The sequence below is a fragment of the Ovis canadensis genome, chromosome 15 (genome assembly GCF_042477335.2).
Source record: "Ovis canadensis isolate MfBH-ARS-UI-01 breed Bighorn chromosome 15, ARS-UI_OviCan_v2, whole genome shotgun sequence".
In the NCBI taxonomy this organism is placed as follows: Eukaryota; Metazoa; Chordata; class Mammalia; order Artiodactyla; family Bovidae; genus Ovis; species Ovis canadensis.
The window spans coordinates 86,138,957-86,165,338 of NC_091259.1; the positions used below are offsets into that span (position 1 = coordinate 86,138,957).

A 26,382-nucleotide genomic window follows, 5' to 3' on the forward strand; every position below is an offset into this window, starting at 1 on the left:
AGGTATTGTTTTAAATACTAATGTTCAAAGTGTTCCCAACTGTCCTGCTCAGCAGATCCTGCTACTCATTTCCACTCCTGATTTTCTGGAAGAGGATTCTTCTGGAGTCTGCAAAGAATCAAAGAGAAAATTCCTGGTATATTTTTCTGATATATAGGCTTGGATTTTCCCTCCAAGACATACAGCACGTGTCTGCTTAGAAAAATTCGACAAGAATTATTATTTTAGGAAGTCCCATTTATGTTAGAATATCCCTCTCTATATGTGTGGAAAAGCGATATTTTGCTTTTTCTACAAATAGGTGATTTATTTTTAAGAGCTGTTGGATTAAGGATCATTCTCATGAGAATCTTAAACACTGGGGACTAAGTTGAACATACCAGTATTGAGCTTCCCAGCTGAGACCGTTTAATTTTTTTTTCCAAGTCTGTCCATTAGGAAATTTGCACTCCTTTACTTCCAAAAGTTTGAGGGCCATCTGTTCCAACATGTAGCTGATCTTGGATTTTGAAACCTTGGCTCTGCATCCTGGATTTTCCACTTACTCTAAATCTCAGTTTCTCCCCTTATGCAATAGAGCTAATGACACCAGACATCCCTGCCTCGCTGTTGCTGAAAGGGCGAGTGTGCAATGCACATACATGTATACGCCTTTTGAACTGTGGAGGGTATTGCCATGAAAGGATTATCAGACTTATTCCTGTTAGAAGACATCTCCAAATCTGGGTGCTCCTCTATCTTCTTTCCCTGAATCTGTCACCTACCTGAATGACTCTTGGGGCCTTACACAGCCAGGATCCTCAACTTGAACTCTGTTCCCATCATGAGGGAGATTCACATGCCTCAGTTTATTAACATGATTAACTTCCTGCCTCACTTTATTAATGTTGCCAAAATCTTGGCACTGCTTCTGAATAGAAATATGGGGACAGGGTTTTGGAGAAAAGACATAGAGTAACTTTATTTCTTTGCCAGGTAAAGAAGGAACATAGAAGGCTAGCACCTCAAAAACTGTGCCTTTCTCTCAGGGAAATAGAGAGAGGTTTTGTAGTCAGGGCTCCTGGTCTGGAGTAGGTGAAAAGGATCAGAGGGATGAGAGTTGCATTTTTCCTTTCTTCTGCAAAATCCATGGTCAAGCCAGCATCAGTAACAGTCTAGTGCCTCTGAGGTTATCTGCCTGTGACCTTTCTGTTTTGAAATACAAGACTGTTACAAGGGAGCTTAGGCGGAGAAGAACGTCAGGTGCAGAACATAATTCATACGGAGTCAGACAATAATTAGCTTTGTTAAAGACTTGTCTACCTACAAGTGTTTGTTAGTAGCAACAGCCAAATAACAACCCAGATTGTTTAACTCTTGCAGACCTGTTTGACTGGTTTGTGCTTAAGGCCGTTTATTCATTTCTATTTTTGCTGCAACATTATTCTTGCGGTGGTCTTTAGAAGAAAGCTCACCAGCATTATTTTATGGTTCTAGATTCACTGAAGAGGGTGAAGCATGGTAAGTAATGCTGGTCACCACTCACTGGTTCAGTGTAAATTATTGGTTAAGTACAGTGAGGATTTGGTCAATCAAATTACGACTACTACAGTGTCTGCTTGCTGCTGCTGCTGCTGCTAAGTAACTTCAGTCGTGTCCGACTCTGTGCGACCCCATAGATGGCAGCCACCAGGCTCCTCCATCCCTGGGATTCTCCAGGCAAGAACACTGGAGTGGGTTGCCATTTCCTTCTCCAATGCATGAAAGTGAAAAGTGAAAGTGAAGTCGCTCAGTCATGTCTGACTCTTCATGACCCCATGGACTGCAGCCTACCAGGCTCCTCTGCCCATGGGGTTTTCCAGGCAAGAGTACTGGAGTGGGGTGCCATGGCCTTCTCCCAGTATCTGCCTACTTGGTAGATATTCAGGCAACAGCTTCACCCTCTCTCACTGAATTCCTTTCATGACTCCTTATTCTTTGGGGATAAAATTCAAACTCATTTTAGCGAGCTGTTTTCATGTTCTTGAGCTCAACTGCTGAGTGATTCTACAGAATTCAAATCCTTTCTCCTTCAGGCATTAGATGCCTGGCAGGGACTCTAGCTGAACAAAGAAGAGTTGTTATACATTCATATTTTATTGCCTCCTCTTCTTACATTTGGTAATCTCCAGGATTAAATGGCTGTATTCATCTTTTACCTAGGTGGATGGGCAATTCTGTATGTCACATGAATTTTTAAAGTAAGAACTCTCAGAGACATTCTGCCTGTGCCCAAAGCCTAGCTTTGCTACCCATTAACCTAGTGAATGTGGGCAAGTTCCTGAACCTCTTAGATACTTTGGAGTTTGTGGGCTTAAGGATTCTATTATACATTAAATTATATAATCCATGTTTACTGAAGCACTCAAGATATTTGAATCTGTTACCTGAATAACTACCAAGTTGGCAGACACTGTAGTAGTTGCGATTTGATTGGCCAGATCCTCACTGTACGTAATGAGTAAGCTACACTGAACCTGCGAGTGGCGACCAGCATCACTCACCACGCTTCACCCTCGTCAGCTGTCCCCCCGCATCTTAATCACTGGCTGAGGCCACACCAAGAGTCAGACCTTGCCAGGAGGGAACTGATGCTCTCAGTCTGAATAGGAACGAGGCCCACAGTTCCCTTCCATTGGCCATATTTGGGTCCCTCAAAGTGGTCTTTTGTTTGAATGTCTCTTTTAAAGCCCAGTTAATTCTACTTCTCTTCCATAAGCTCCAAACTTTCCATCTTCATATCTATTGCCTTAGTTCATGGCTTTGCTCCATTAGCTCAGGATCACAAGAATAACTTCCTAATTGACCTCCCATTAGCTACTCTCATCTTCCACAAATCCTATCTTTCTTAAAGACACTTCCAGTGATACATTTTCTCTCACTGAGTTCCTTCCATGACTCTTCATTCTTTCAGGATAAAGTTCAAACTCCTTGGCTCAGCACACAAGACTCTTCACAATTTGTCCACTAGACCGTGAGGCTCTAGCAGTGAATAAGAAGATAAATTTTTGGCCCATAGGTAGTGGACATTCCGTTGGGGAGATAGATTAAATACTACTGAAAATATTAATAAAAACTTTGAGGGTATGTTAAAGAGTATACAGATAGGTGCAGGATAATCTACCTAGTCATGAAAACTATTAGAATATTAGAGCTAGGTGAAAACTTAAATATCATCTTAACTCCCTCATTTAATTTACCACATGAGTGATTCAAGGAAGAAAGGCCAAAGCCCAGTAGACATTATTACCAGTGCTTTATTTTTCTGGAATACTACACTTACTCCTTAGAGTCTTAATTATTGCTATCTCTATTGGTATTTTTGCTCTATTTTTTAAAAGAATTCTTATATTTTATATATTTTGAAATATTTATGGATGAAATGATATAGTATCTAGGAACTGATTGAAAATAATCAAGGATGGGGAATGGAAAGGGCTACAGAAAACAAGACTGGTTATGAGTTAAGCATTATGAAGCTGAGTGACAGTTACATGGAGGTTCATTATGGAAGCCTTTTGCTTTTGCCTGTGGAAAGTTTTCCACAATGAAAAGTAAAAAACAAATAAACAAAAAAGAGTATGAGAATCCTTTGGTAAAACTTCTCTGGGTTCCATACCAGTTCCCGGGATTCTTCCCAGGAGACATCACCCTGTATGTCTTTCAATGAGTCTACAGAAAGCTCTACAGACTCCCTTGAAAAGGAGGCCATGTCTGCTCTGCTGGATTCATGTCCAAGAGGCTTGGAAAAAATCAAACCAACAAACCCCTGGAGGTAAAACTGAAAAAGGACCAGAGGATGAAAGAGGAATCCCAAAGATGATGTTGGTCCTCGCTTGCTGCCAGATTATCTTCTTAGTGCCAGCACCTAAGCAGTACTTGGCTAGTCAGTACTTGTGGGCCTGTTGGGGGGGGCCCTTCTCCAGCAGGCATTCTGGTTCTAGTACTACCTCTGTTGCCTACTATCTGTGTGACCTTGAGCAAGTTACTGAACTTCTCTGTGCCTCTGTTTTCTCAATTATAAAATGGGAATACGAGTATCATTTCTTTGGTGAGGATTATGTGTTTATGCCTGGCATAAAGTAAGTGCTAAATAAATGTCAGCTGACATTAACATTATTGCCTGAGCTTACCAATAATCGGAGTGGGAGCAAGAGCAACTGTGAAAATGCAGCCCACCGCCCTGTCCTGAGCACCTCAGCACAGTAACTAACACAAAGGCTCCACTGCTGCTGCCATGGGACATAAGCTGGAGTCCCCAGGTTGGAGGGGAGGGCTGTGCTGCAGGGTGGGGAGCAGACGGTTTCCCCCACTGCGGGCCCACCAGGACCTCCCCTACAACCCCCAGGGGGCCAGGCCTCACTGGGTGTGTGGTCACCAGTAGCCCCCCATAGGCAGTGGGCTTCCTCGTATGGGAGGTGGTCCTCCCAAAGACCCAGCACCAACCTCAGCTGGACAGGTTTCTGAGGGCTGAAGAGGTTGATGGAGGAGCAGCAGGGATGCCCTGGAAGAGACTCCTTCCATTCCAGCTCAACCACAGGCAGCAGAAGGTTCTCAGCCAGGTGGCTGGGGCCTGGGGGAGGCCCTTCTCCAGCAGGAGCCCGTCCGGGTCCATGGACAGAGGGTGGAACGTCTCACAGTCACCTGGCAAGGTCTGCTTACAGACTCGCCCTTGGCTTTCTCAGCCTGTTCTTCCGCCAGCTTTTCCTTCTCTTTATCGCGGCGCGCCTCAGGCGGGGGCTTCTCCAGCAGCTTCTCCAGGAGCAGTGAGAGGGAGCCAGGTCGGCCTCTGGCCCTGGCTGCGCACCTGTGGCCTCAGGCGGCTTCTCTTCGCGCCTCCTGCTGGGGACGGAACCCAGGACCCTCCGCTGTTGGCAGGTACTGCGCAGGCGCGGCCTTCCGCCCCTCCCCTCGGTGTGTCCGACATCGCTCTGGAGTATTAATTTTATCTTTCCAATAAATTTATTTTAGTCTGGGAATAAAGCTGTCTGCTCTTTGAGGGCAGAACACTAGCGTGTCCGCAGTCCATGTGTCTGCAGTGCACTTTGGCCCCGATACAAGGTTCTCCATGGTTGCACGTTGGTTCTCTGAAGCGGGACTGGGAAGTCCTCCAAGTTCGACTCCCTTGGACAGGGCTGGGATTAAGGAGTCCACGCTTGTTCTGCTTGTTGCTCCAGGCCAACGAATCCGGAGATGAGTTGTTGGAACAAGGGATGAAGACTCTCGTCAGAAAGCTAGCTGACAGGGAAAGGGCAACCTCACCTGTCAGAGAGCCATCTTCCATCCGACAGAAAGTGGGCGCCTTTATTTATAGAAGGGGCGGGGCTTACTCTGGCACTAACCAATGGCCGAGTGGCCACTTAGGGTCGCTGGTCGTCAGTTACTCATTAATGGCCTCCTGCCTGGGGGAGGGGTTTACTGAGGCGCCGGCCAACCGTGGAGTCTGGCTACCCCAGCTTGTGCCCGCCTCCTGGCCTCCATGCCCAGAGCAGAAAAGTGCCACAGAAGAAAGCAGCCAGTCAGAAGTACCAGCCGCTCCGGCAGTCATCCTCCAGGCCTCAGTGGAGCAAGTCTTGCAGGTGGGAGAGGCAACAGTGGCCGCTTAGAGACAGCAGAGGTGCCGTCAACTGGGATCACCGTCTGAGGCGGCGGGTGCCAGGGGCTCACCCTACAGCCAGCCTGTGACCGCCAGAGTGGCCCCGGATGGGCAGCGGGAGCAGCTGGCATGCCTGGTGGCAAGGGGGGCTCCAGGCGGAGAGGTGCAGGGGAGCGGCCTTGGCCTCAGCGGAAACGAGTAGGACGGTGCAATAGAGGTAAAAGCCCACCACGTCTCAGGTTCGGAGTACGTTGGCCACCGCTACACTGGTGGCTTTTTCCCTCAGAAATTCCAGCCAGGCCTGGACCTTGTACCCTCTGCAGGACTGCTCTGAGTTGTGTTTGGTGGCTTGAAGAGAAGATAAAAACAACAGCCCTTGAAAAACAGCTATTTACTGAACAGGCCCTCAGGGCAACTCTGGTGCTAGAGTTATAACAAAACCACTGCTTTCAAGGAGCTGATGTTATTTTCCGGTTCTCCTTAAATTTTATGAAGAGCAATGATATACTTATTCATTTGGTATGTTTCTGTGTTAAAACTTATATCCCAAAGAAAGGAGATAACAAATGATTTCGGATAGTGTTGAATACTGTGAAGGAAATGAAAGAGGTTAGTGTTTAGGGAACGACAGACTCTCATAGGGAGGGAACAGGGATTTCGTGCATCAGTTCGATTAGATAGCAGGGGGCCGGGATAATAAATAGGTACCCATCGTGCAAATATCTGGGAGATCCAGATAGCTAAGATATCAAGTTCAAAGCTCTTGGTGAGGGGAAGAAGAGGGTAAACAACGAGAACAGTTAGAAAGCTCATGCAGTAGCCCACAAAAGCTGACCATTTCCAGGCCAGGTACTGAATTCCCTAACATATACTGCCTTTTTATAAGCCTCAATAATGTCTTGTATTTAAATCGATATTGAGAGTCCCTTGGACTGCAAGGAGTTCCAATCAGTCCATTCTAAAGGAGATCAGTCCTGAGTGTTCATTGGAAGGACTGATGCTAAAGCTGAAACTCCAATACTTTAGGCACCTCTAGCGAAGAGTTGGCTCATTGGAAAATACTCTGATGCTGGGAGGGATTGGGGGCAGAAGAAGGAGATGACAGAGGATGAGATGGCTGGATGGCATCACCGACTCGATGGACATGAGTTTGAATAAATTCCAGGAGTTGGTGATGGACAGGGAGGGCTGGCGTGCTGCGATTCATGGGGTTGCAGAGTCGGACATGACTGAGCGACTGAACTGTACTGAACTGAACCTATGAATAAGAGGTAATCTCTAGAAAGTAAGGAGCAAGCTCATGGTCAGAGAGTAAGTGAGGAATAGATATAGAACTATTAAGAGAATCCAAATCTAGGGCTGAAAACTCTGGTTTAGGGCAGCCTTACTCTCTCATCTCTTCAGCTCTGCCTATTCCTTCCACCAGAAAACATGTATCAGCATGCAAATTCAGTTGGTGTGAGTCAGCATTTGAGTTTGCTCCACTGAGAGATAGACTCAAGTCACTCTTGTGCAGCCTTTTTCAACTGACTGAGCAAAAGGGTTCCAAGTTGCAGGCTTTAACAATTCATTTCACATAGAAGTGTTATTATTATTTTTAAATCTCCATATGGAACAGAGAACATCAGGATTGCAGCTGGATTCTAGGCAGCAATTACAAGGAATTTTTGGAATGCCTGTCATGAGAAGAAAGATGAATTATTCTTGAAAACATTTATTTTTTCAACACATCTCAGAGCGGTCCTGCAGAGGGTACAAGGCCCAGTGCCAAACATTGGACTGGGCCTGGTGATAAAATGATAACAACATACAGGGTGGTCACTACCCTCTGGTGTTTTCAGTTTTCAGTGGTTGCACAGGCAACCACTGAAATAAATTGTATAAGTGAGGCACACAGGACACAGAGCTCATGAAGGGAGATTTAACCTAGTCAGTTAAATCTGGGAAGATTTCCCGAGAAAACTGTGCTTGTACAAATAATAGAAAATACTTTTATTATTTTTTATTGAAGTATCATTGATTCACAATATTAATTTTAGTTCCAGGTGTACATCATGATGATTCAGCATTTTTAAAGTTTATACCCCACTAAAATTATTACAAGATAATGGCTATAATTCCCCGTGCTCTACAATTTATCCTCGTTGTTTATCTGGAAAATTATTTTTGAATGCCTCTGAAAAGCCAAGGCAAAATACACTGAAGAAATGAAGTAATATTGAGGAAAAAACTGGGACACTATTCTACTGTCATTCAGGCCTCCTGCTGTGTTCTTTGAACAGAAGTTGATTCCTGCCTTAGGGCCTTTGCACTTGGCTGATGCTGCTGCTGCTCCTTAGAACCTGATTGCAGGCTCCTTCATATTCTTCTTACGGTCAATTTTCCATGACCCTCCTTATTTTGATTAGTCCCTGCTTATCACTCTCAAAACACCCTTTTGTTTTCTTCAGATGTGATGATCTTGGTTTTTCTTCCATTTATTTATTTAATTTTTTTTTTCTACTAGATTGTGAGCTTCAAGAACCTGGGCTCCTGGATCTCTTGGTCACATCATCTGGTCCAAGTCTGACACATGGTAAGTGCTCAATAAATATTGAAAGCTCAATAAATAATGAAGGATAAATGTTTGCACAAGAAGGTTTATACTGAGTTAATTTATTTTCCACAATGTTAACCATGTTATATTCCCTTCACATAGCAACATTCCGATAAAACCCCCTTAAAGATGAAGCTGCTACACAATTCTTTATTGAAGATGAGAAATGAACTTTGTTATTTGCATAATCTGAGGTTTAGTTTTATAAATAAGGCCCTGACAATTTAGAGATAGATTAATGGAAAGAGAGACAGATGGATAGATATAAAATAAAACAAACTTACTAAAATGTAACATCAAAATTTGGATGATAGCTGACCAGATAGATGTTCACTGGTAAATGCTTTCAACATGACTGTCTTTATGCAAATTTTCATAAATGAATGTGGGAAAGAAAAAGTACCCGTGTGTATTCCTCCTCTGGGTAGAGTTTACTTTTAATCTATACTTTTTATGTCCTTCAGGTAGATGATTATCAGGGAAATAGTTAAGAAAATACTTTATAGTATATTGTTTAAGCAACAAGTGATATATTTGGTATGATTTCCAGTAGAGAGTTGTACACTCACATGGTTAATTAGAAGTTGGGAAAACTAGAGCCCATGACTCACTATTCCTCTGGCTTAAGATCTGGCTGCTGGTTCCAGGGGACTGAGTAAAGTCAGAAGTGGAAGGTGACTCCCAATTGTTACCTGTTGTAACAGGATAAATCATTGTCTCACTTGTAACTCATAACTCTCATGTAAGGAAATGTGCCCTTGGGATCATTGAGGTGGTTCCCTGTCTTTCTGTCCTGTAAATCTTGTTGACCTTGGGGCCACTCTTGCTTTTGGTGGGTCCAGGATGGGAGGAACCATCATTACATTAATAAAAATAACCAGCATGTGAATGAGTGTTCATGGCTTATGAAAGTATTCTATTTGCCTTACTTTATTTGGTTTTCCCAACAATGCTATGTTGCAGATAAGCCAGGTAATAGTATGTACCCACCTATTTTACAGATTGAGGCAATGTGTGAGAGACATGGGCAATTTCACAGTACAGTATTGAGGAGCTGAAATTAGGACTGAGGCTCCTGACTTCTAATCCAAGCAGTTACCCTTGCCTAATGCCCTACTGAAAATATAGGGAATAGTTCACTACCTGATTTTATGAAAAGGAGGGAGGCTATTTCAAGGAATTAGAATATCAGAGAAAAGCCCAAGGAAGGTGAACTCTTCCCAGGCTGAATTCATGCTACATAATTGCAAAGACTCGAATCCAGTTCTCCATTCTGTTCTTCCATGTTTTTTGCAGTGTCTGTCCCTCCTGAAAGGAGAAATCTCTGCTTGATTCTCTCCCAGTGAGTTTCTCTGAGGTGAATAGTACTCTTTTAGGATTAGGGAGTAGAGACTAGCCAACAGGCATCCTTACTATGCTGCTGCTGTGCCTGTCATATGTTCCGTGTATCCTCCCCTCCCCAGGTGGCTGATCCTAGTGAGGTGGAATGATAACTCCTTTAACACTTATTCCATCAGCTTCTGAGAAGCTATTAGAGTTCAAATGTGCCCACTGCTCATGACTTGTAATGCCATTTAATTCCCCTTCACTTTTGGTTTGTTGAAGGTTAATGAGTGTTGACTACGGAGTCAGACATCCCTGTCACTGAGACTACACTCAGCTCACCTGGGCCATCAGGCAAGTCGCTCGGCTTCCCTTAAGTCTCATGTTTTTATCTACAAAATGAGATGAATTTTAAAACTTGCCCTTTGGAATTGTTGTGAGGACTAAATGGAATAATACTTATGAAGGGTACAACTCAGTACTTGCTGCTTAGAAGATGCTCATAACTATTGCTAAGAATTTTAATAATTCAGAGTTAGAATATAGAAATGCTCTTCATAAACTTGATAAAATTTATCTTACTCTCTAATTAGAAGGAATGCAGATGATACCACCCTTATGGCAAAAAGTGAAGAGGAACTTAAAGCCTCTTGATGAAAGTGAAAGAGGAGAGGGAAAAAGTTGGCTTAAAGCTCAACATTCAGAAAACGAAGATCATGGCATCCCGTCCCATCACTTCATGGGAAATAGATGGGTAAACAGTGGAAACAGTGTCAGACTTTATGTTTGGGGGCTCCAGAATCACTGCAGATGGTGACTGCAGCCATGAAATTAAAAGACACTTACTCCTTGGAAGAAAAGTTATGACCAATCTAGATAGCATATTCAAAAGCAGAGACATTACTTTGCCAACAAAGGTCCAACTAGTCAAGGCTATTGTTTTTCCTGTGATCATGTATGGATGTGAGAGTTGGACTGTGAAGAAAGCTCAGCGCTGAAAAATTGATGCTTTTGAACTGTGGTGTTGGAGAAGATTCTTGAGAGTCCCTTGGACTGCAAGGAGATCCAATCAGTCCATTCTGAAGGAGATCAGCCCTGGGATTTCTTTGTAAGGAATGATGCTAAAACTGAAACTCCAGTACTTTGGCCACCTCATGCGAAGAGTTGACTCATTGGAAAATACTCTGATGCTGGGAGGGATTGGGGGCAGGAGGAGAAGAGGATGACAGAGGATGAGATGGCTGGATGGCATCACGGACTCAATGGACGTGAGTCTGAGTGAACTCTGGGAGATGGTGATGGACAGGGAGGCCTGGCATGCTGTGATTCATGGGGTCGCAAAGAGTTGGACACGACTGAGCGACTGAACTGAACTGATACTTACAGCATTTTGCCAACAAACATCCATATAGTCAAAGCTATGGTTTTTCCAGCCATCATGTACACATGTGAGATCTGGGCAGTTAAGAAGACTGAGCACCAAAGAATTGATGCTTTTCAATTGTGGTGATGGAGAAGACTCTCAAGAGTCCCTTGAAGATCATGGAGATTAAACCAGTCAATCCTAAAGGAAATCAACCCTGAATATACATTAGAAGGACTGAGGCTGAAACTTCAATATTTGGCTACCTAGTTTTGAAGAGCTGACTCACTAAAAAAGACCCTGATGCTGCGAAAGACTGAGGGCAGGAGGAGAAGGGAGGAACAGAGAGTGAGATGGTTAGACGGCATCCCTGACTCAATGGACATGAGTTTGAGCAAACCCTGGGAGACAGCAAAAGACAGGGAATCCTGGTGTGCTGCAATTCTTGGGTCACAAAGAGAGTTGGACACAGCTTAGAGACTGAACAACAGCAACATTTACACACAGCTTTTTCTTCCTGCCTCCTCCCTCCCTCCCTCCCTCCCTCCCTTCTTTCTATAGACTGAAAGAAAGGCCCAGTATGAGAGCTGTGAGTTAAGTTCCGTTGGGGCAAAATGAGGACTACAGCCTGGGAGACAGGATTTCTGAGAGCTCTGAGAAACTGCTCCAAAGAGGAACTTCTGCCTGGCTTTCAGTTTCGCTCTTTTATCTCTGAAAAAAGTTCAGTGTCTTGTTAGGGGATAAGGTAAGTGTCGTACATGATTTTAGTGAAGGGGGCACTTGCAGTCATGCACACATTTTGGCAGAGGTTTGCTGCTAGTCATGAGCAAATTCGCCATTAATGAGTTTAGTGCTTTTCTGGATATGAAGAGATGTAATAACTCGGCTCATAAAATCTTCTTCTGCAAATATCTAACGATCTGAAGACCTGCCCTGCCAGTTTTTCCAAGAGTACAGAGTGCCTCATTCCTGTTCTCCACTGTGTATTCCTTTCAGAGGGTATTGAATGTCAGCAGCTGCAGCAGCACTTGATTTATTCCTTGTAGAGGTAGCTGTCAAGTGCCAATTTGTAGTTGACAAACTCCTTCTTTCCCCCCTTCCTTTCTCCTCTCCAGCTCCCTCCCTCCCTTCCTTCTGCACGTTGTCATTGAGTGTCTCTGTCATGTTAGGCAGTCTCTACTCTTATGGATATTGCAGGTTACAGTGGAAAACTAAGGAATCACGGAAATGGATGCAAACTTATACCTTTAGTAATTACTACAGAATATATCAAAAGGAGGCCTTGAATTAATGGGGAGGCTTCCCTAAAATCTTTGCCAAGCAAAGGGCTCACTACTTGAAGCACGTAGAAACCAATACTATGGCATCAGCTTTTGAGAAGAGTTCTATTTTGAGGCCAGCTGGCGAGGAGACATGGGGAGGGCTCAAATCTGTGTCTTTGATTTGAGATTCAGTCAAACATTATGAGTTGGTTGAGGATGTATTAGTTGGCAGAAATATTGGTGAAGCAGGTTTAAATTAGTGGATTTTGTAACTTGTCCATTTATGATGGGGTATGGTTGAAGCTTCAACATGGGATCTTCTAGGATGGAGAACCCTTCACTTCTAAAAGGATTCTGGCATTCAAATTCCAGTCATGTCCTGATCCTTTGGTTCCCTGGAGGTGGTATGGAGACTTAGTTTTGGGGTGTTATTTGAGGTCAAAAATTCTTCCCTTGTGCCTACTTTGGCTGCCTGGGGCTGAAGCTGAGGGAGGGACTATACAAGGTGGGGCAGGGTTCCTGGAGGAGGGCCAATGCTGGTAGTCTGTTGTCAATCACCAGGTTGCAGATTGCAACTTTATTCCAAGAGCAATGGGAATCCATTGAAGAATTTCAGGTAGGACTGTAACATAACTCTCATGAGTCATTTAGTTTAAATGGAAGTCTGCCCAGTTAAGCCATCTTTATCCATGTGGCCAGTAAGCAGAGGGAAGACATGATCCACAGGATTGATCATCTGAATTCTAACGCCATGCTCAGTGATCTGGGAAATTGTGAAAGTAATAGGCCTTCATGTCTTCCTCTGGGAAGTTTATTGAACAAGCTGTTAAAAAAACTTCAATTGAGTAAATTTGAAGACTTCATTGGCTTTATTCAATGACTTATGAATCAAGCAGTATCCCAGTTATTAAGCAGAAGGGAGTTCTGAGGGGTTGTGCAAATGGAAGGTTTTTATAGGAAGAAAGGAAAGGCAAGGAAGCCATCAGCAAAGTATATTTGGGGCAGACGCCTTTTTTTTTTTATGAGGGGGGAGGGATTACAAGGGTTTTATCATGCAGATAAATCTTTCGCTGGGCCAGGGGCAGGAATGGAGAAGGAGTGAAATGCAAGAGATTATCACCACAGTGCCTACCCCCAAAATTCCAGACTAGTTGATTAAGATTGTATTTCTGGGGAAGGCTTTAAGTGCAATTCTGTCAGGTATTATAGAGGTTTGGTATCATGGGCTTTAGCACAAGTGACACTTTTAGGGCCTGTGGTTTTTCTCTTTAGCACCAGCACATCTGGATTATATTTCTGGATGTGTGCAGTAAGCCTCCTTCCAGAGGGCTCCGTACTTCTTCAGGGCCCTGCAAGAGGAGCAGACAAAATCATGAGTAGGTGAGATTCGGGTCAAAGGAGCTACTTCATGGAACATTTGCTCTTTTACTTAAAAGTTTACAACACTGTCATTTTCAGCTATATCTGAAAGGCCTCTTTCTATTTGCCCAGTGGAGGGAGTCAAATACACTCTGACTTATGTTTTAGAAGGTGAGTTCACATTTTCTATATGGAGGAGATTGAGATTTTCTTTTGTTGCATGCTTTTCTGTACCCCAAAGCATCATTTCCCTTTTTTCCAGTATTAAAAGAAAAAGCTCTGCTGAATCTCTATAAGATAAATCATATAACTATAAACCAACTCATCCTGTACCCACCTACCTCACCTACTTTATAAAGGGAAATATTTTTCTAGGCTCTGGTGATACAGGAGTGAATAGGAGTGATGAGAGTCTTGTCTACCTGGAATTCCTGGTCTGCACTGGGAGACACGTATTACCCAATATGCTATTGAATCATGATTGTGATAAAGGTCAGACATGAAGAGAACCAAGCATTTCTCTTCTTCTCTACAGGTGTAGTCTTGGGGGCAAGGGAGGACTGAGATGAAGAAAAGACCTTTCAGGTGAGCTTTGGAGAGTGAATGGAACTTGAGAAGGTGACAGGAGGCGGGTGGCAAGTTGGAAGATTATTCCGGTAGAAGAAAAGGTGACCAAGGATGGGTCATGGCAAGGGGCAGGGAGTTATGTGTCAACTGTAGGGAGGTCAGATATCTGGAGGGCAGGAAAGGAGGAGGGCAATGTAGAAAGTGAAGATGGATCACTCTTCAGGGATCTGATATGACTAGGTCTAGCCTTGCTGCATTATTTATTCATATTAATAGGATACTGTTTTTCTTTTTCCTAATCTTAAAAAAAAATGCAACCAAGGTTTTGGCAGTTAATTTGACAAGCACAGGATCCTCCAGGGAACTGTGAATGCTTCAGGATGAGTATGGATTCTCAGTTCCTGTAGGAAGAGTCACGCCTGCCTGTCCCACCAGACCCTGCAAGCATCTTAGTTTGCAACCCTGGACCAGATAATTTGAGAGTCCCTCCCACTGGTTAAGTTCTAAAGCATGTCAAGGCTCTGTGGGTGATACAAAGACAAATAATGCAGAACCCTGGTTTATAAGAAGCTTGAAATTTAGTAGGGCATCAAGGTATTTTCGCTAAGAAGTACCCAGAAGGCAGCAGGTAAATGGTAGGAATGACTGTTACCATTTCTGTGTTAGTGTTGTTCCGTACTGAGCCTCATGTCCATGCTGGGCACGTGGATGCTCCTTAATAAAGAGCTATTGGCTGAATGATTCATAAAGCAGTGAAGAGTCTGGTGACCAACAGTGAAGGGAAATGAGAGCTGTGGGTTGAGGGACTGTTATTACCTGAGAATATCTCCAAATGCCTTCAACATGGGCTTTTTCACATATGGTAGTCCATGCTTGGCACACAGTGACTTCACCAGAGGTGCCACCTTGTGAAAATTATGGCGTGGCATTGTGGGAAATAGACTAGGGAAACAGAGAAAGGAGATATAAAACTTCTCAGACCTAAGGAGAAAGCCAAAGTTCCCTTTCCCCTTTTACAAAATAAAATGGTATCAGCCACACAGACCCAGCCTTGACCTTGCACAATACATTTGTTCTGGGAAATTAAACTTGCTGCCAGACTCATCTTATCCCTTAAACCTCTACAAGCCTTGTGGGTGGCAGATGTTTAGGAAGAACTAAGAAAATATATTTTAGCTCCATCGACTTGTTATTTTTGGCCTGATCCAATGAAAGTAAATCATTTAGAACTTTCTACCATTTAGAACTACCTAGAGAACTGGAAATACTGAACTGCCCACCCTGCCCCTGCTAATCTCTGTCTTAGTCTCTCTTTCTACCTTCCTAGCAAGAATAGATTAATGTTTATTAAGTAATGGGAAATGGCTAAAAGTCCCAGGAAAGGAATGAGAAGTGAGGAGAGATGGATTTTTTAATCCCAAGTTTTCATTAGTCTCCCAGATGATTGTCTTAGATGGAAACCTCTCCTTTAATGAAACTATGAGTAAGAATCTTTCTGTTTTGTTTTGCTGAAATTTTCAAGCCCTTTTATGAGAGAGAGAATTAAAAAAAATTCCTTCAACAAATAAAGGTCTTGTTCTTTCTTTGACTATCATAGACTCACATGGTTAGACAAAGATAATGTGGAAAGCCTTTCCCCTGACACTCTGGGGAAATTGACTCTCAGTGTTTTAACTTGCATCAAGGTGTGAACTACCCATTTTCTCTTTGTAACTGACCCCTTGGCAAAGTATTTCCAGATACCATGTATAAATAGCAGCAGGGACTCCATTAATTATTTTGTAAACTTGGCTCTAAAGACACAGATAAATAAATATTTGAATTAGAGCATAGTTAAGTTTGAACACAAGTTGGTTACTCAAGTGTCCTGATTTTTCTTAGGTTTTGCCAACAAAGAAGATGCAAGGACATCACCATTTCCTAAGCCCATAGGAATCTGGAAACTGAGTCACTGATACTTTTCCAAGATTTCACTCCATTTACTTGCAATTGTGACACTTCCTTCATTTCTTTCTTCCCTTATCTATCATTGTCGTTAATTGAAAAACAGCATCCTTTAGAGAATCCTGGTTCATTTTTTTCTCTTAAGATTGCGAGTCTACTGCTCCTTTCTGGACTCTATGGAGGGCAGTTATTAGTAACAGCCCTTGCCCTTTATCATAAACTATTTCTCTTACTCACTGGTGCTCAATTTGGAAGTTCACGTGCCCAGTGAACCAGTCATTGAAAAAGGAATGTTCAACATTACAGGTGGCCAAGACCTGCAAAGAAAAAGCTTACATTAGATATAAATGAACCCTTATCAAACAAGATACTAAGTTATTCTTTTGTTTATCCATCATTCAACAAGTGCTGATTGAGTACGTATTTTATGTAACAAACCATGTGGGATAAAAATAAGTCCCAGGTCTCAGGGACCTTACAATTATAAAGGAAATAGGCATTTTGCTAAGAAGTATTGATAAGGCAACAGATATGAAGAAGTGAATAGGATCTGAGAGGACTAAGTCACTATCAGCCCTCAAAATCAGAAGACTAAGGTATCATGAGTAAGGACTTTGGCAGATGGAAGCGGGATTGTAGGACTCATAGAAATTATAGGAGTTTGAATATTATTACCACAGAATAGACTTAAAGGACTTCTAAATGGGGAATAAAGCATGCAAGGGCTTAAATCAAGATTTTTGTGCATAGAAATACATTTATTAATATATACAAGTAGCTTCCTTTTTAATCTAATGTATTTTATTTTGTACAAAGTTCATAGGATTCTTCAGACTACTTAGAATGCTTATGAATGTGACTTTTATTCAGCACCTTTCTAAGATTTAATTCTTGTTAGGGTTGTTGCCATTTTGAATGGTATTTTTGCAGTTGCTTTATGTCAGGGTTCCTTGAGTGAACTTTAGAGCACCTTGGGGTCCCTAAGACACTTTCAGGGGATCTTCAAGGTCAAAATGATCCCCATAATACTTCTGAGACAGTATTTGCCTTTTTTATTCTCATTCATGCACGCTTATAGCATGGCTTTTTCCAGAGGCTATTAAACATGGGATGATGTAATCACTCTGATGTTAACCTTTATTGGCTTTATCATGTTATTTTAAAATTAATTAATAGATATTTAAAAACTCTCAGTTTCATTGGATACAGTATCAGTGGATATAACCTCCAGCAACGAAAGCTCTTTTATGTTCTCAATAAGTTTTAAGAGTGGTTTCTCGACCAAAAAGATTGAGAACCACTACTGTGTGGAATGTCCACTGAATTTGCAAATGCGCGTGGAGAAAGAAGCAGTGTGATGACTGGATTCTCCAGTTAATCACGGCACAGCCAGGGTCAGGCTTAGCAGGCAGTGGTATTCTGCATGGGTCATGAATCTTGTAATCGTTAACAGCATGCTTGCTGAGAATACTGAGTCTCCTCTCTGGGTCCCACTATCTGTACAATGAAATGAGGGGGATTCCAGGGTTCTCCCTTCTGTTATTCTAGGAGTGTGAGATTCATTGAAAGATCCTATCATGTTGAGGCAGGTTTAGTAAACCTTGCCTGTAAAGTGCCGCCCAGTAAATGTTTCAATTCTGCATTACAGCTACGCAGTTCTGCTGTTTTAGAATGAAAACTATCATAGAGAATACGTAATGTATGAGTGTGGCAGTGTTCCAATAAATCTTAAAAAAATAAAATAAAAACTGGGCTAGATTATCCCTTGGACTGTAGTTTATTAAGCCTTGGTTAAAAGCCAAGGTTCTGAAATTAAACTGCTGAGGTTTTAAACCTGCTTCTAGGGAATTTCCACTGGTCCACTGGTTAAGACTGTGCTCAACACAGGTTTGATCCCTGGTAGGAGAACTAAGACCCTGCCTGCCGCACAGTGTGGCCAAATTAATAAACAAAACCTGCTTCTGCCACTTAGCTGTGTGATCTTGCACAAGCTGTGCAGCTTCTTCATACCTCAATGTTATCATTTGCAAAGCGGGACTATTCCGAGCATGTAGGTACATGTAGCTACATCTCATGTAGCTACATGCAAAACAGTTGACAGTGCCTGGCCCCTGGCAAGCCTCCAATAAACATTATTTGAGGTAAGCAGACAGTAATCAGAGTGCTTTGGTGGATGTTTTCCCGGAACAGCATTATTACCTGAGAGCTGAACCAGTCCCGGTTCTCCTCTTTGCTTATTTTCATTGATATGTGGCTCATCTGGGTAACATATGCAATCCAGGGACTTTCCAAAATCCTTTAAGAGAATAAGAAGATATGATCATTCCTTGGGGAGTCTAAGTTCTAGTCAGTGGGCTTGCGTAGCCACTGGCAGATCTGGCTGAGCAGTAGAGGAAATGGCAGTGACTCAAAGGTTCCATCATGTGGTGGTGGTTTGTTTTTCATCTTTGCAGACCTTTTATGTCTAAAGATGGCATACTAGGTATTCAGTCTCACTACCTGTCATGCAGCCTACTGGACCAGAGCAGTGTCCCCAGTATTTTCTGTAGGCATTGGTGCCAGGCTCAGAAGATACCTAGATAACTGAAGGTCAGGCTTCCCTGGTGGCTCAGTGGTCAAGATTCCATCTGCCAATGCAGGAGATCCAGGTTTGATTCCTGGGTTGGGAAGATCCCCTGGACAAAGAAATGGCAACCAACTCCAGTATTCTTGCCTGTGAAATCCCCAGAGCAGAGGAGCCTGGCAGGCTACAGTCCATGGGGTCACAAAAGAGTCAGACATGATTTAGCGACTAAAGCAACAACAAATTAAAGATATACGCAATGTGATTAACAGCTTGGCTGTTGTCATCAGATAGAACTGAGTACAAGCTCTGATTTGGCACTGCCACTGGCCCTTATTTAGTCTTGAGTAAGGGATTTAATTTCTCTGAACTTTAGTTCTCTTATCAGAAAAATGAAATTGATACTATCTGCATTGCCTGGTTGTGCATTTTTGATTACATCAAATAAGATAATGCATGTAAAGTGAATGAAGTTGCTCCGTTGTGTCTGACTCTTTGCGACCCCATTGACAGTAGCCCATCAGCACTTCCATCCATGGAATTTTCCAGGCAAGAATACTGGAGTGGGTTGCCATTTCCTTCTCCAGGGGTTCTTCCTGACCCAGGAATTGACCCGGGTCTCCCACAATGCAGGCAGGCGCTTTACTGTCTGAGCCACCAGGGAAGCCCACAACGTAAAGCCTTTAGCAAATTGCCTGATGCATAGTAGCTACCGTTATTTTATTAATAGCAATGCAAATGAACGAGGAAGGAATACATTGGGAAGTTGAAGAGGGTTATTCAGTTTAAAGTCATTTTGGTTTGGGGAAAATCTGTAGTTGTAAAATAAATTTAAAAAGATTGGCTTCCTGTTATCTTTGGTAAGAATTATGATGTCCAGCTCGATTACAGTTTGAAGGACTTGGTGATCAGGCAGAATACAGTTGACCTTTAAGAAACATGCAGGTCCACTTAAATATGGATATTTTTAAGAAAACACACAGTACTACAAGATTAGTGGTTGCTTGAATCCACAGTTGTGGAACCACATAAATGGATAGATGACTATGGGGCTTGAATATCTTTGGATTTTGGTAACTGAGGTGGGTCCAGGGACTAATCCTCCTCAGATGCTGAGGGACTACTATACTGTAATTGGGAATTAATCACGTGGGAAAACAGGCAAGACTGGGCAAATGCAGTTTCCCAGAAACTCATTCAATTATTTCAGCTGTTTTATCCCACATTTTCTTGAAGTGTCTCAGCTACAAGAATGCAGTCTGGTGTCATAAACTGCACATCTTTGCTAATCATAAATAGATCAAGTAAGAAAGGTAAGAGGACCATCCAGGCAATAAGTGTAGGATAATATTATTGTTTTCTTACTTGACTAAATATATGAGCACCATGGTTCCAAAGATTCCGTAGAAAGGACCGAATGTGATGAAATAGCGGATATAAAAGGAGATGGCCCAGGCAATGTCCTGCAGAAAGAAGTGCTTGAAAGTTAAGCTAGTGGAAATAAAACTGGTTAAGTCTTATATCCTTATACTCAAGGAAGCTGCATCTGGAAAGGATCAAGCATTTACCCTTCCCCTTTTCTACCAGCCTGATCTAGTTCTAGAGAAGGAATCGAGTTACTCACCTCCCAGTGCCTTCTGGGGCACATCTCTAGAATAGACCCCAGGTTGAAATATACTGGTGTGACAAAGGGGGAAACTGAAAAAAAAAGAAGAAGAAGAAAAAAAAAAAAACAAGAAGATAGTGAACACATGAGCAGATTGATCCCTAGTGGGAGGTGATCTCCTAACATGCTGCCCCTGGAGTATTGCCCCTGAGAAGGATGCACGGTGGAGATCCACAACCACATCCTGGATGCTGCTGGGCTTTCAGAGTCTCTGAGGGTGAACAGGGCCTTTGGTTCAAGCTCCCTTAAGGAGACTAGGGAAGCTTTGAAGATCTGAGTCATTCCATGAAGGCATCCTGGAAGGGCTTCTGCTGTGAGCTTTCAAGGTTTCTCAAGGTCCCTGGATTCCTTCAAGTCTTCACGAACCTTCATGTTGGGCCCTGTCACAATATGTGCAGGTGGCAGATACAGAGCATGCCTGCATCTCCCCCAGGACCTGTGAAGTTGCCTGGAGCAGGTAGGAGTCATATGGAGACCCTTCAGATTTTGACAACTCTCTTCTTAATCAAAATTTAGTCAGATGCTCTGAGTCCCCGTAACTAGGCTTCAAATGTGACCCATAGATTTTCAGAGTCTGCGAACTGTCAGCACAAATGATTTTCTCCACCCTACACACTAAGAAACTCACACAAATGCTAGAAATAGTTTCTAAGAACAATTCAAGGTCGTGCTCCTGGGATGACACTGACACCTTAAAGTCCCTGCCTGAGAAAGTTCAAGACTGTCTAAAGAACGTACTGCTTGTTCAGTAGGCTTCTGACCTTTTCTTCAATCATTTGTTAGAAAACTTACAATTATAAAATTCTTAATCTGTCCCTCTGAGATGGATCTTCTCTGACCCAGAAATGTTTTTCTCAAGGACTTGGGAGTTATCCCTTTGAAATACAATCTTTGAAGATTGGGCTCTGTCCTGCAGCCTCTGGGAGGGTAGGAGTTTGACTTTGATAAGCACCAGTGAGAAGCCACGGGTGGCTTAACCACATGACCAGCTTCCCCTCCCTTTATCCTCTTTCCCTGATTTCCATTAGCATGTCCCAGTGTTTTAAAAGTCTCCCACCTTTCATTTCTGGAGAGTTGAGCTCAGCCTATACTGAATTACCTTTCCCTACTACAGGAATCTGCATGAAAGCTGTATCGCCACCTTTATGAAGTGTCAAGCCTCATCTCTCTCTGACAGGTTGAGTATGACTCATTTGTACCTGTCATACTACATTGAAGACATTTGAAAGAAAATGACAAAATGAAACAGCTCCTGAGGATGATGTGGTTTGTAAGCTGGGCATTCTGCAGCGAGCTACAGTATTCATCCATTCCTCATAAGCTAAGGCTGTTTACTACACACAAGAGGAGAGTTCAGACAAGAGACTCCAACAGTTTTTTCTTATGTGAATATACATCTGTCTGGGCTGAAAGAGTTCCCTTTCAAACTGGGGCACCAATGTCCTCCACATCCTTTTTGATCATGAAAGGGAATAACTGCATTAGGAGAAGTCCTCAGAATTCTAGCCCTGGAAGAGGCTGCAGTGGTGGTTAAGCCTTGTGTCTCAGAAAATGGACTTACAGGCTATCCCGGTCAGGCACGAGACAGATGACCCTTGGTGGCCAATGTTTGGACAAGCCAGATCGTCTGTAACAGTTTCTGAGTCTTAACACTGTTGGCATTTTAGGGTCAGATAATTCTTTATTGTTCAGGGCTGTTCTGTGTACTATAAGACATTTCATAACATCCCTGGCTTCTGTCCCATGGGTGTCAATACCATTCCTCCCTCTTTGTTGCAATAATCAAAAAAGTATCTATACGCTGTCAAACGTCCCACTGAGGGCAGCAATGCTCTTAGTTGAGAGCCACTGATCTATAGGAAATGTTTGGAATCTTTCCTAATTTGGGTTTCTTTTCCAAATGAGTAAGCGTGTTTCAGATGAGCATATTTTGGGGTCCTAAACTTTTCTTCGTGAGCAATCATGAGTTTGACTTGGTTAAGGGCAAAACACTTTTGCTTCTAATATTTGTATTGTTATTAGCATTATTCAGCTACTCTATTTTCTCTCAAGCCTAGAACATATCCCGACCTGTCTTATTAAATGTGTGCGTGTGTGTATGTGTGTGTGTGTATCTGTCCACTAAAATACCTTCTACAGGTGTATGCAAGCTGTGGGAACAGTCAACTTTCTTCCACACAGAAGCTCTACAGCTGGCTTTTATTCATGAGCCTCTGCTTTTCCTGGCACCTACTGTCAGTGCTTGATCGTTCTTTTCCTGTTTTTCCTCCCTATCCATATACCACTGTCCTTTTCTTCTTGATAAGTATTGCATTTAGTTTATCCAGGACGAGAGTCACAGACGCCAGACCCCTCGATTGGCATCCTGCCTCCCATCCTTCTTGGACCATCACCTTCCCTGTACAGTAGCCAGAGTGATGAGATGCCCATTAAGAATGCTTAATTGCTCTTCTGTTTTCCTCTTCAGATTCCACCCAAGTAAGTCTGAAATAAAACAGGCAGCTTTTTTTGTGGCACAAGGCCTGGGATCGTCTCTCTGTGGGAGCATTTCAGTCATGCCTTCTGGCTCGACAGCTGTTTGCTTCAAGGAAACGGGGTGATAAGGATTGTGGCTCTCTGGTGACTCACCCAGGCAGAAGATCAGGTGCTGCTTCTCGTAGTCGAAGAATTTGATTCTGTTCTTGCCATACTGAATGGAGAGAGAATAGAATGCAAGTAAGAACAATATAGACTTCTGTTACTATACTCAAGGTTGTGTGTGTGTGTGTGCGTGCGCACATGTGTGTGTCTGTGTGTGTGTCTGTATGTGTGTGTGTGTCTGTGTGCATGCATGTGTGTATGTGTGAGTGCCCGTGTGTGTCTGTGTATGTCTCTCTGTGTGCATGTGTGTGCATGTGTGTGTGCATATGTGTGTGCATGCATGTGTGTCTGTGTGTGTGCGTGTGTGTCTCTGTGCGTGTGTGTGTGTGTGTGTGTGTGTGTGTGTGTGTGTGTAGAATCTCTATGGAAAGAGCCATCTGGTCAGAGTTCATTTACTGTCAAAGTGAAGTCACTGAGGAACCAGAACTGAAGGGGAAGGAAATATTGTGGTGCCTTTTTCTTTATTTAAATGTGGGCAATTCTTGCAGGGATGCTTTATTCCATTTGCAGATGACACCGCCCTTATGGCAGAAGGTGAAGAGGAGCTAAAAAACCTCTTGATGAAAGTGAAAGAGGAGAGCGAATAAAGTTGGCTTAAAGCTCAACATTCAGAAAACGAAGATCATGGCATCTGGTCCCATCACTTCATGGGAAATAGATGGGGAAACAGTGGAAACAGAGTCAGAATTTTTTGGGGGCGGGGGGCTCCAAAATCACTGCAGATGGTGACTGCAGCCATGAAATTAAAAGACGCTTACTCCTTGGAAGAAAAGTTATGACCAACCTAGATAGTATATTCAAAAGCAGAGACATTACTTTGCCGACTAAGGTCCATCTAGTCAAGGCTATTGTTTTTCCTGTGATCATGTATGGATGAGAGAGTTGGACTATGAAGAAGGCTGAGCGCTGAAGAACTGATGCTTTTGAACTGTGGTGTTGGAGAAGACTCTTGAGAGTCCCTTGGACTGCAAGGAGATCCAACCAGTGCATTCTGAAGGAGATCAGCCCTGGGATTTCTTTGGAAGGAATGATGCTAAAGCTGAAACTCTAGTCCTTTGGCCACCTCACGCGAAGAGTTGACTCATTGGAAAAGACTCTGATGCTGGGAGGGATTGGGGGCAGGAGGAGAAGGGGATGACAGAGGATGAGATGTCTGAATGGCATCACGGACTCGATGGACGTGAGTCTGAGTGAACTCCGGGAGATGGTGATGGACAGGGAGGCCTGGTGTGCTGTGATTCATGGGGTCGCAAAGAGTCGGACATGACTGATCGACTGAACTGCACTGAACTGATCGTTTATTATTATTCTCATGGGAGCCATTTTAAAATTTTTGTCCTGGTGTAAATAGAATGGTGATGGAGGAGAAATATTTCTGATAAGTTTTCAAGGTCTTCTTCAACCTATGTACTTAGAATTGTGCTTGAAGCTCAGTCTGCTTGTATCCATTCATCCATTTGACAGATATTTGTTGAATAGTTACATTATAAAACGCATAGTCATAACTCTGTTATCTACTTCATCTTTCATCCTTTAATTCCATCATGGATCTCATGCTGTGGTTTACTCATTTTAAGGCTTGATAATATATAATCTTACCACTGGGAAATTGAGTCATTTCCTAGGAGTCTTCTTAGTTAATTTAGTCTGTGTCCAAATGCACAAAGGCAGCAAATATCTTGAGAGGAGGCATAGAAGTAATGGTTTATCTCTATAACCTAAGAGACACTTAATAAATGTTTAGTTGAAGGAATTAATGAATGAATGATAATTCAAACCCCCTGTATAATTTTACCCTATGTTCAGTTAAAATACTGTGAGCCTTGTTTAATTTTTTGCTTTTCCCATTCTTTTGACACCTTCCCTTCTATATATTTCTTCTGTTATTTAGATATTAGACTTGACCCTTGGTTCTCTTACTATCATAAATAAAAATAAATGTCATGGTGATAAAGTAATGATAGTTATTTGCAGTTACTCCCAAACTTCTGGATATTTAAGTGGTAGGAAACTTGGAAGAGGGAGTTGGTGGAGAATTTTGGAGAGTTGGCAAATGTGGGTGAAGGATTGATTTATGAGTATGGTTCCAAAGGAGAAGTCTAACTTTTCCAGAGTATGAGCACAGGACCTGGCCCTAGACGATTTAAATAATACTTGTTAAAGGAATGAATGTTTGAAGAAAGTGGTAGAAAGACTGACAGTAAAATGGGAAGAACAGAAACATTTAAGGCTTATCAGAATTAGTTGTGTTGTAAAACAGCTGAATTTAGAGATTAACTGATTGTAAGTAATGTGGTGTGCATTGGCTTTGAAATTATAGTAAATAGAAACCTAAGCCTCAAGGGATATGTCTCTCGAATGATGGAGAAGTGATGATGTCTCCATCCTCTGTGAAGAGGCAGCATGTGAACTGGATACAGTTCTACAGATAGGACTTCTGGAGGGGGCCAGCTGCCTCGTGAACTCCAGTGAGACAAATCTCCATTGCTGTGAGGGAATGAGGAGAGAAGTCAAAATGTCATAAGTTTAGTGATCAGCCAAGGAGTTCACAGGGATTCCCTGGTGGCTTCAGCCTGTAAAGAGTCTGCCTGCAATGTGGGAGACCCAGGTTTGATCCCTGGAGAAGGAAATGAAGAATACTCCAGTATTCTTGCTTGGAAAATCCCTACAGTCCATAGGGTCGCAAAGAGTCAGACAGGACTGAACAACTTCACTTTAGGAGTTTGCAAACTTCGGAGAGCTCTGACTTGTTTGTGGAGTCATTGTGAAGAACAACTGACTGAAGAATGCAGTCAAGGTTTCTTTCTTTCTTTTGTTTTCTTTATATCTTGGCAGGAGACTTTTCCCTAATTGGAAGAAGGTTGTCTTCCCAAACTGGGAAAACCTATTTTGAGAAAGTTGCACAATTCTGGTTACGACAAAGTCTACACAGCAAGTGACCAAGCTACACTCCTTTGTTTTTAGAAAGCTCCTAAATTCTTCCAGAAGGAAACAGAGCCTCTTCCTAAGCACTTAATTCTCAGGATCCATCATTTCTTCTCAAGGAAAGATACCTTTCTGTGGTTATCCTTCTGCCTTCTATCTTGAAAGCAGACTCTAAAAATCTTGGTAATAATCCTTACATGCTGGTGTTTAAGATGAGGTTTAAGAAAGTCAACAGCTGAGACATCCTGGAGTTGGCCTTTCTTTTTCTTTTCCTTAAGAAATCTGAGTTAGAGGCGAGGTCCTGTGTATTATGAGGCATTTGAGGTGAGTTTCATGTATAAATGAACCAAAACGAACCTAAACTAAAAATAACAGCTTAGTTTCCTCCAACAGCTAGAATTAGTTGACATAACTAGATATATAGATGTTTCATGATTTAGCACTTGTTGAATGTACTGCCATGCCTTCTATGTGATTTAGCCTGAATGACTTTTAAGATCATTAAGTCATTCCTTCCACATTTTCTTCTTTTCTTACCACACCAGATTCACTTATTTAAA

At 42.6% G+C, this 26,382-nt stretch overlaps 2 protein-coding genes and 1 long non-coding RNA gene across 6 annotated transcripts in view; 1 reads left to right on the top strand and 2 right to left on the bottom strand.

Annotated features, from left to right (window-relative positions):
• Positions 1–5,296, bottom strand: part of LOC138420211 (olfactory receptor 10AG1-like) — a 95,857-nt gene extending 90,561 nt beyond the window's left edge. Inside the window, exon 1 of the mRNA XM_069553341.1 lies at positions 4,465–5,296. The gene's annotated coding sequence lies outside the window, so the exon portion shown is untranslated. The remainder of the gene's footprint in view (positions 1–4,464) is intronic.
• A 139-nt stretch (positions 5,297–5,435) lies between these two features.
• Positions 5,436–24,855, top strand: LOC138420765 (uncharacterized). 4 transcript variants are annotated; one of them, XR_011249300.1, is made up of 6 exons: positions 5,436–5,831; positions 8,121–8,189; positions 9,816–9,887; positions 14,053–14,185; positions 15,966–22,972; positions 23,408–24,855. It is a non-coding gene; the product is annotated as an uncharacterized lncRNA (long non-coding RNA). The 4 variants fall into 4 exon arrangements; XR_011249299.1 differs by having other exon boundaries at positions 5,436–5,597; positions 14,053–14,102; XR_011249302.1 differs by having other exon boundaries at positions 5,441–5,597; positions 22,725–22,972.
• LOC138420757 (fatty acid desaturase 2-like protein FADS2B) overlaps positions 13,005–26,382 on the bottom strand; it is a 39,363-nt gene continuing 25,985 nt past the window's right edge. The window contains exons 6-12 of the mRNA XM_069554188.1: positions 22,886–22,946; positions 20,216–20,289; positions 19,957–20,054; positions 18,228–18,324; positions 16,266–16,345; positions 14,901–15,026; positions 13,005–13,507 (exon numbers count right to left, since the gene is read on the bottom strand). Of these exons, the coding sequence (XP_069410289.1) occupies positions 13,447–13,507; positions 14,901–15,026; positions 16,266–16,345; positions 18,228–18,324; positions 19,957–20,054; positions 20,216–20,289; positions 22,886–22,946 (597 nt within the window). The 3' untranslated portion in view covers positions 13,005–13,446. The remainder of the gene's footprint in view (positions 13,508–14,900; positions 15,027–16,265; positions 16,346–18,227; positions 18,325–19,956; positions 20,055–20,215; positions 20,290–22,885; positions 22,947–26,382) is intronic.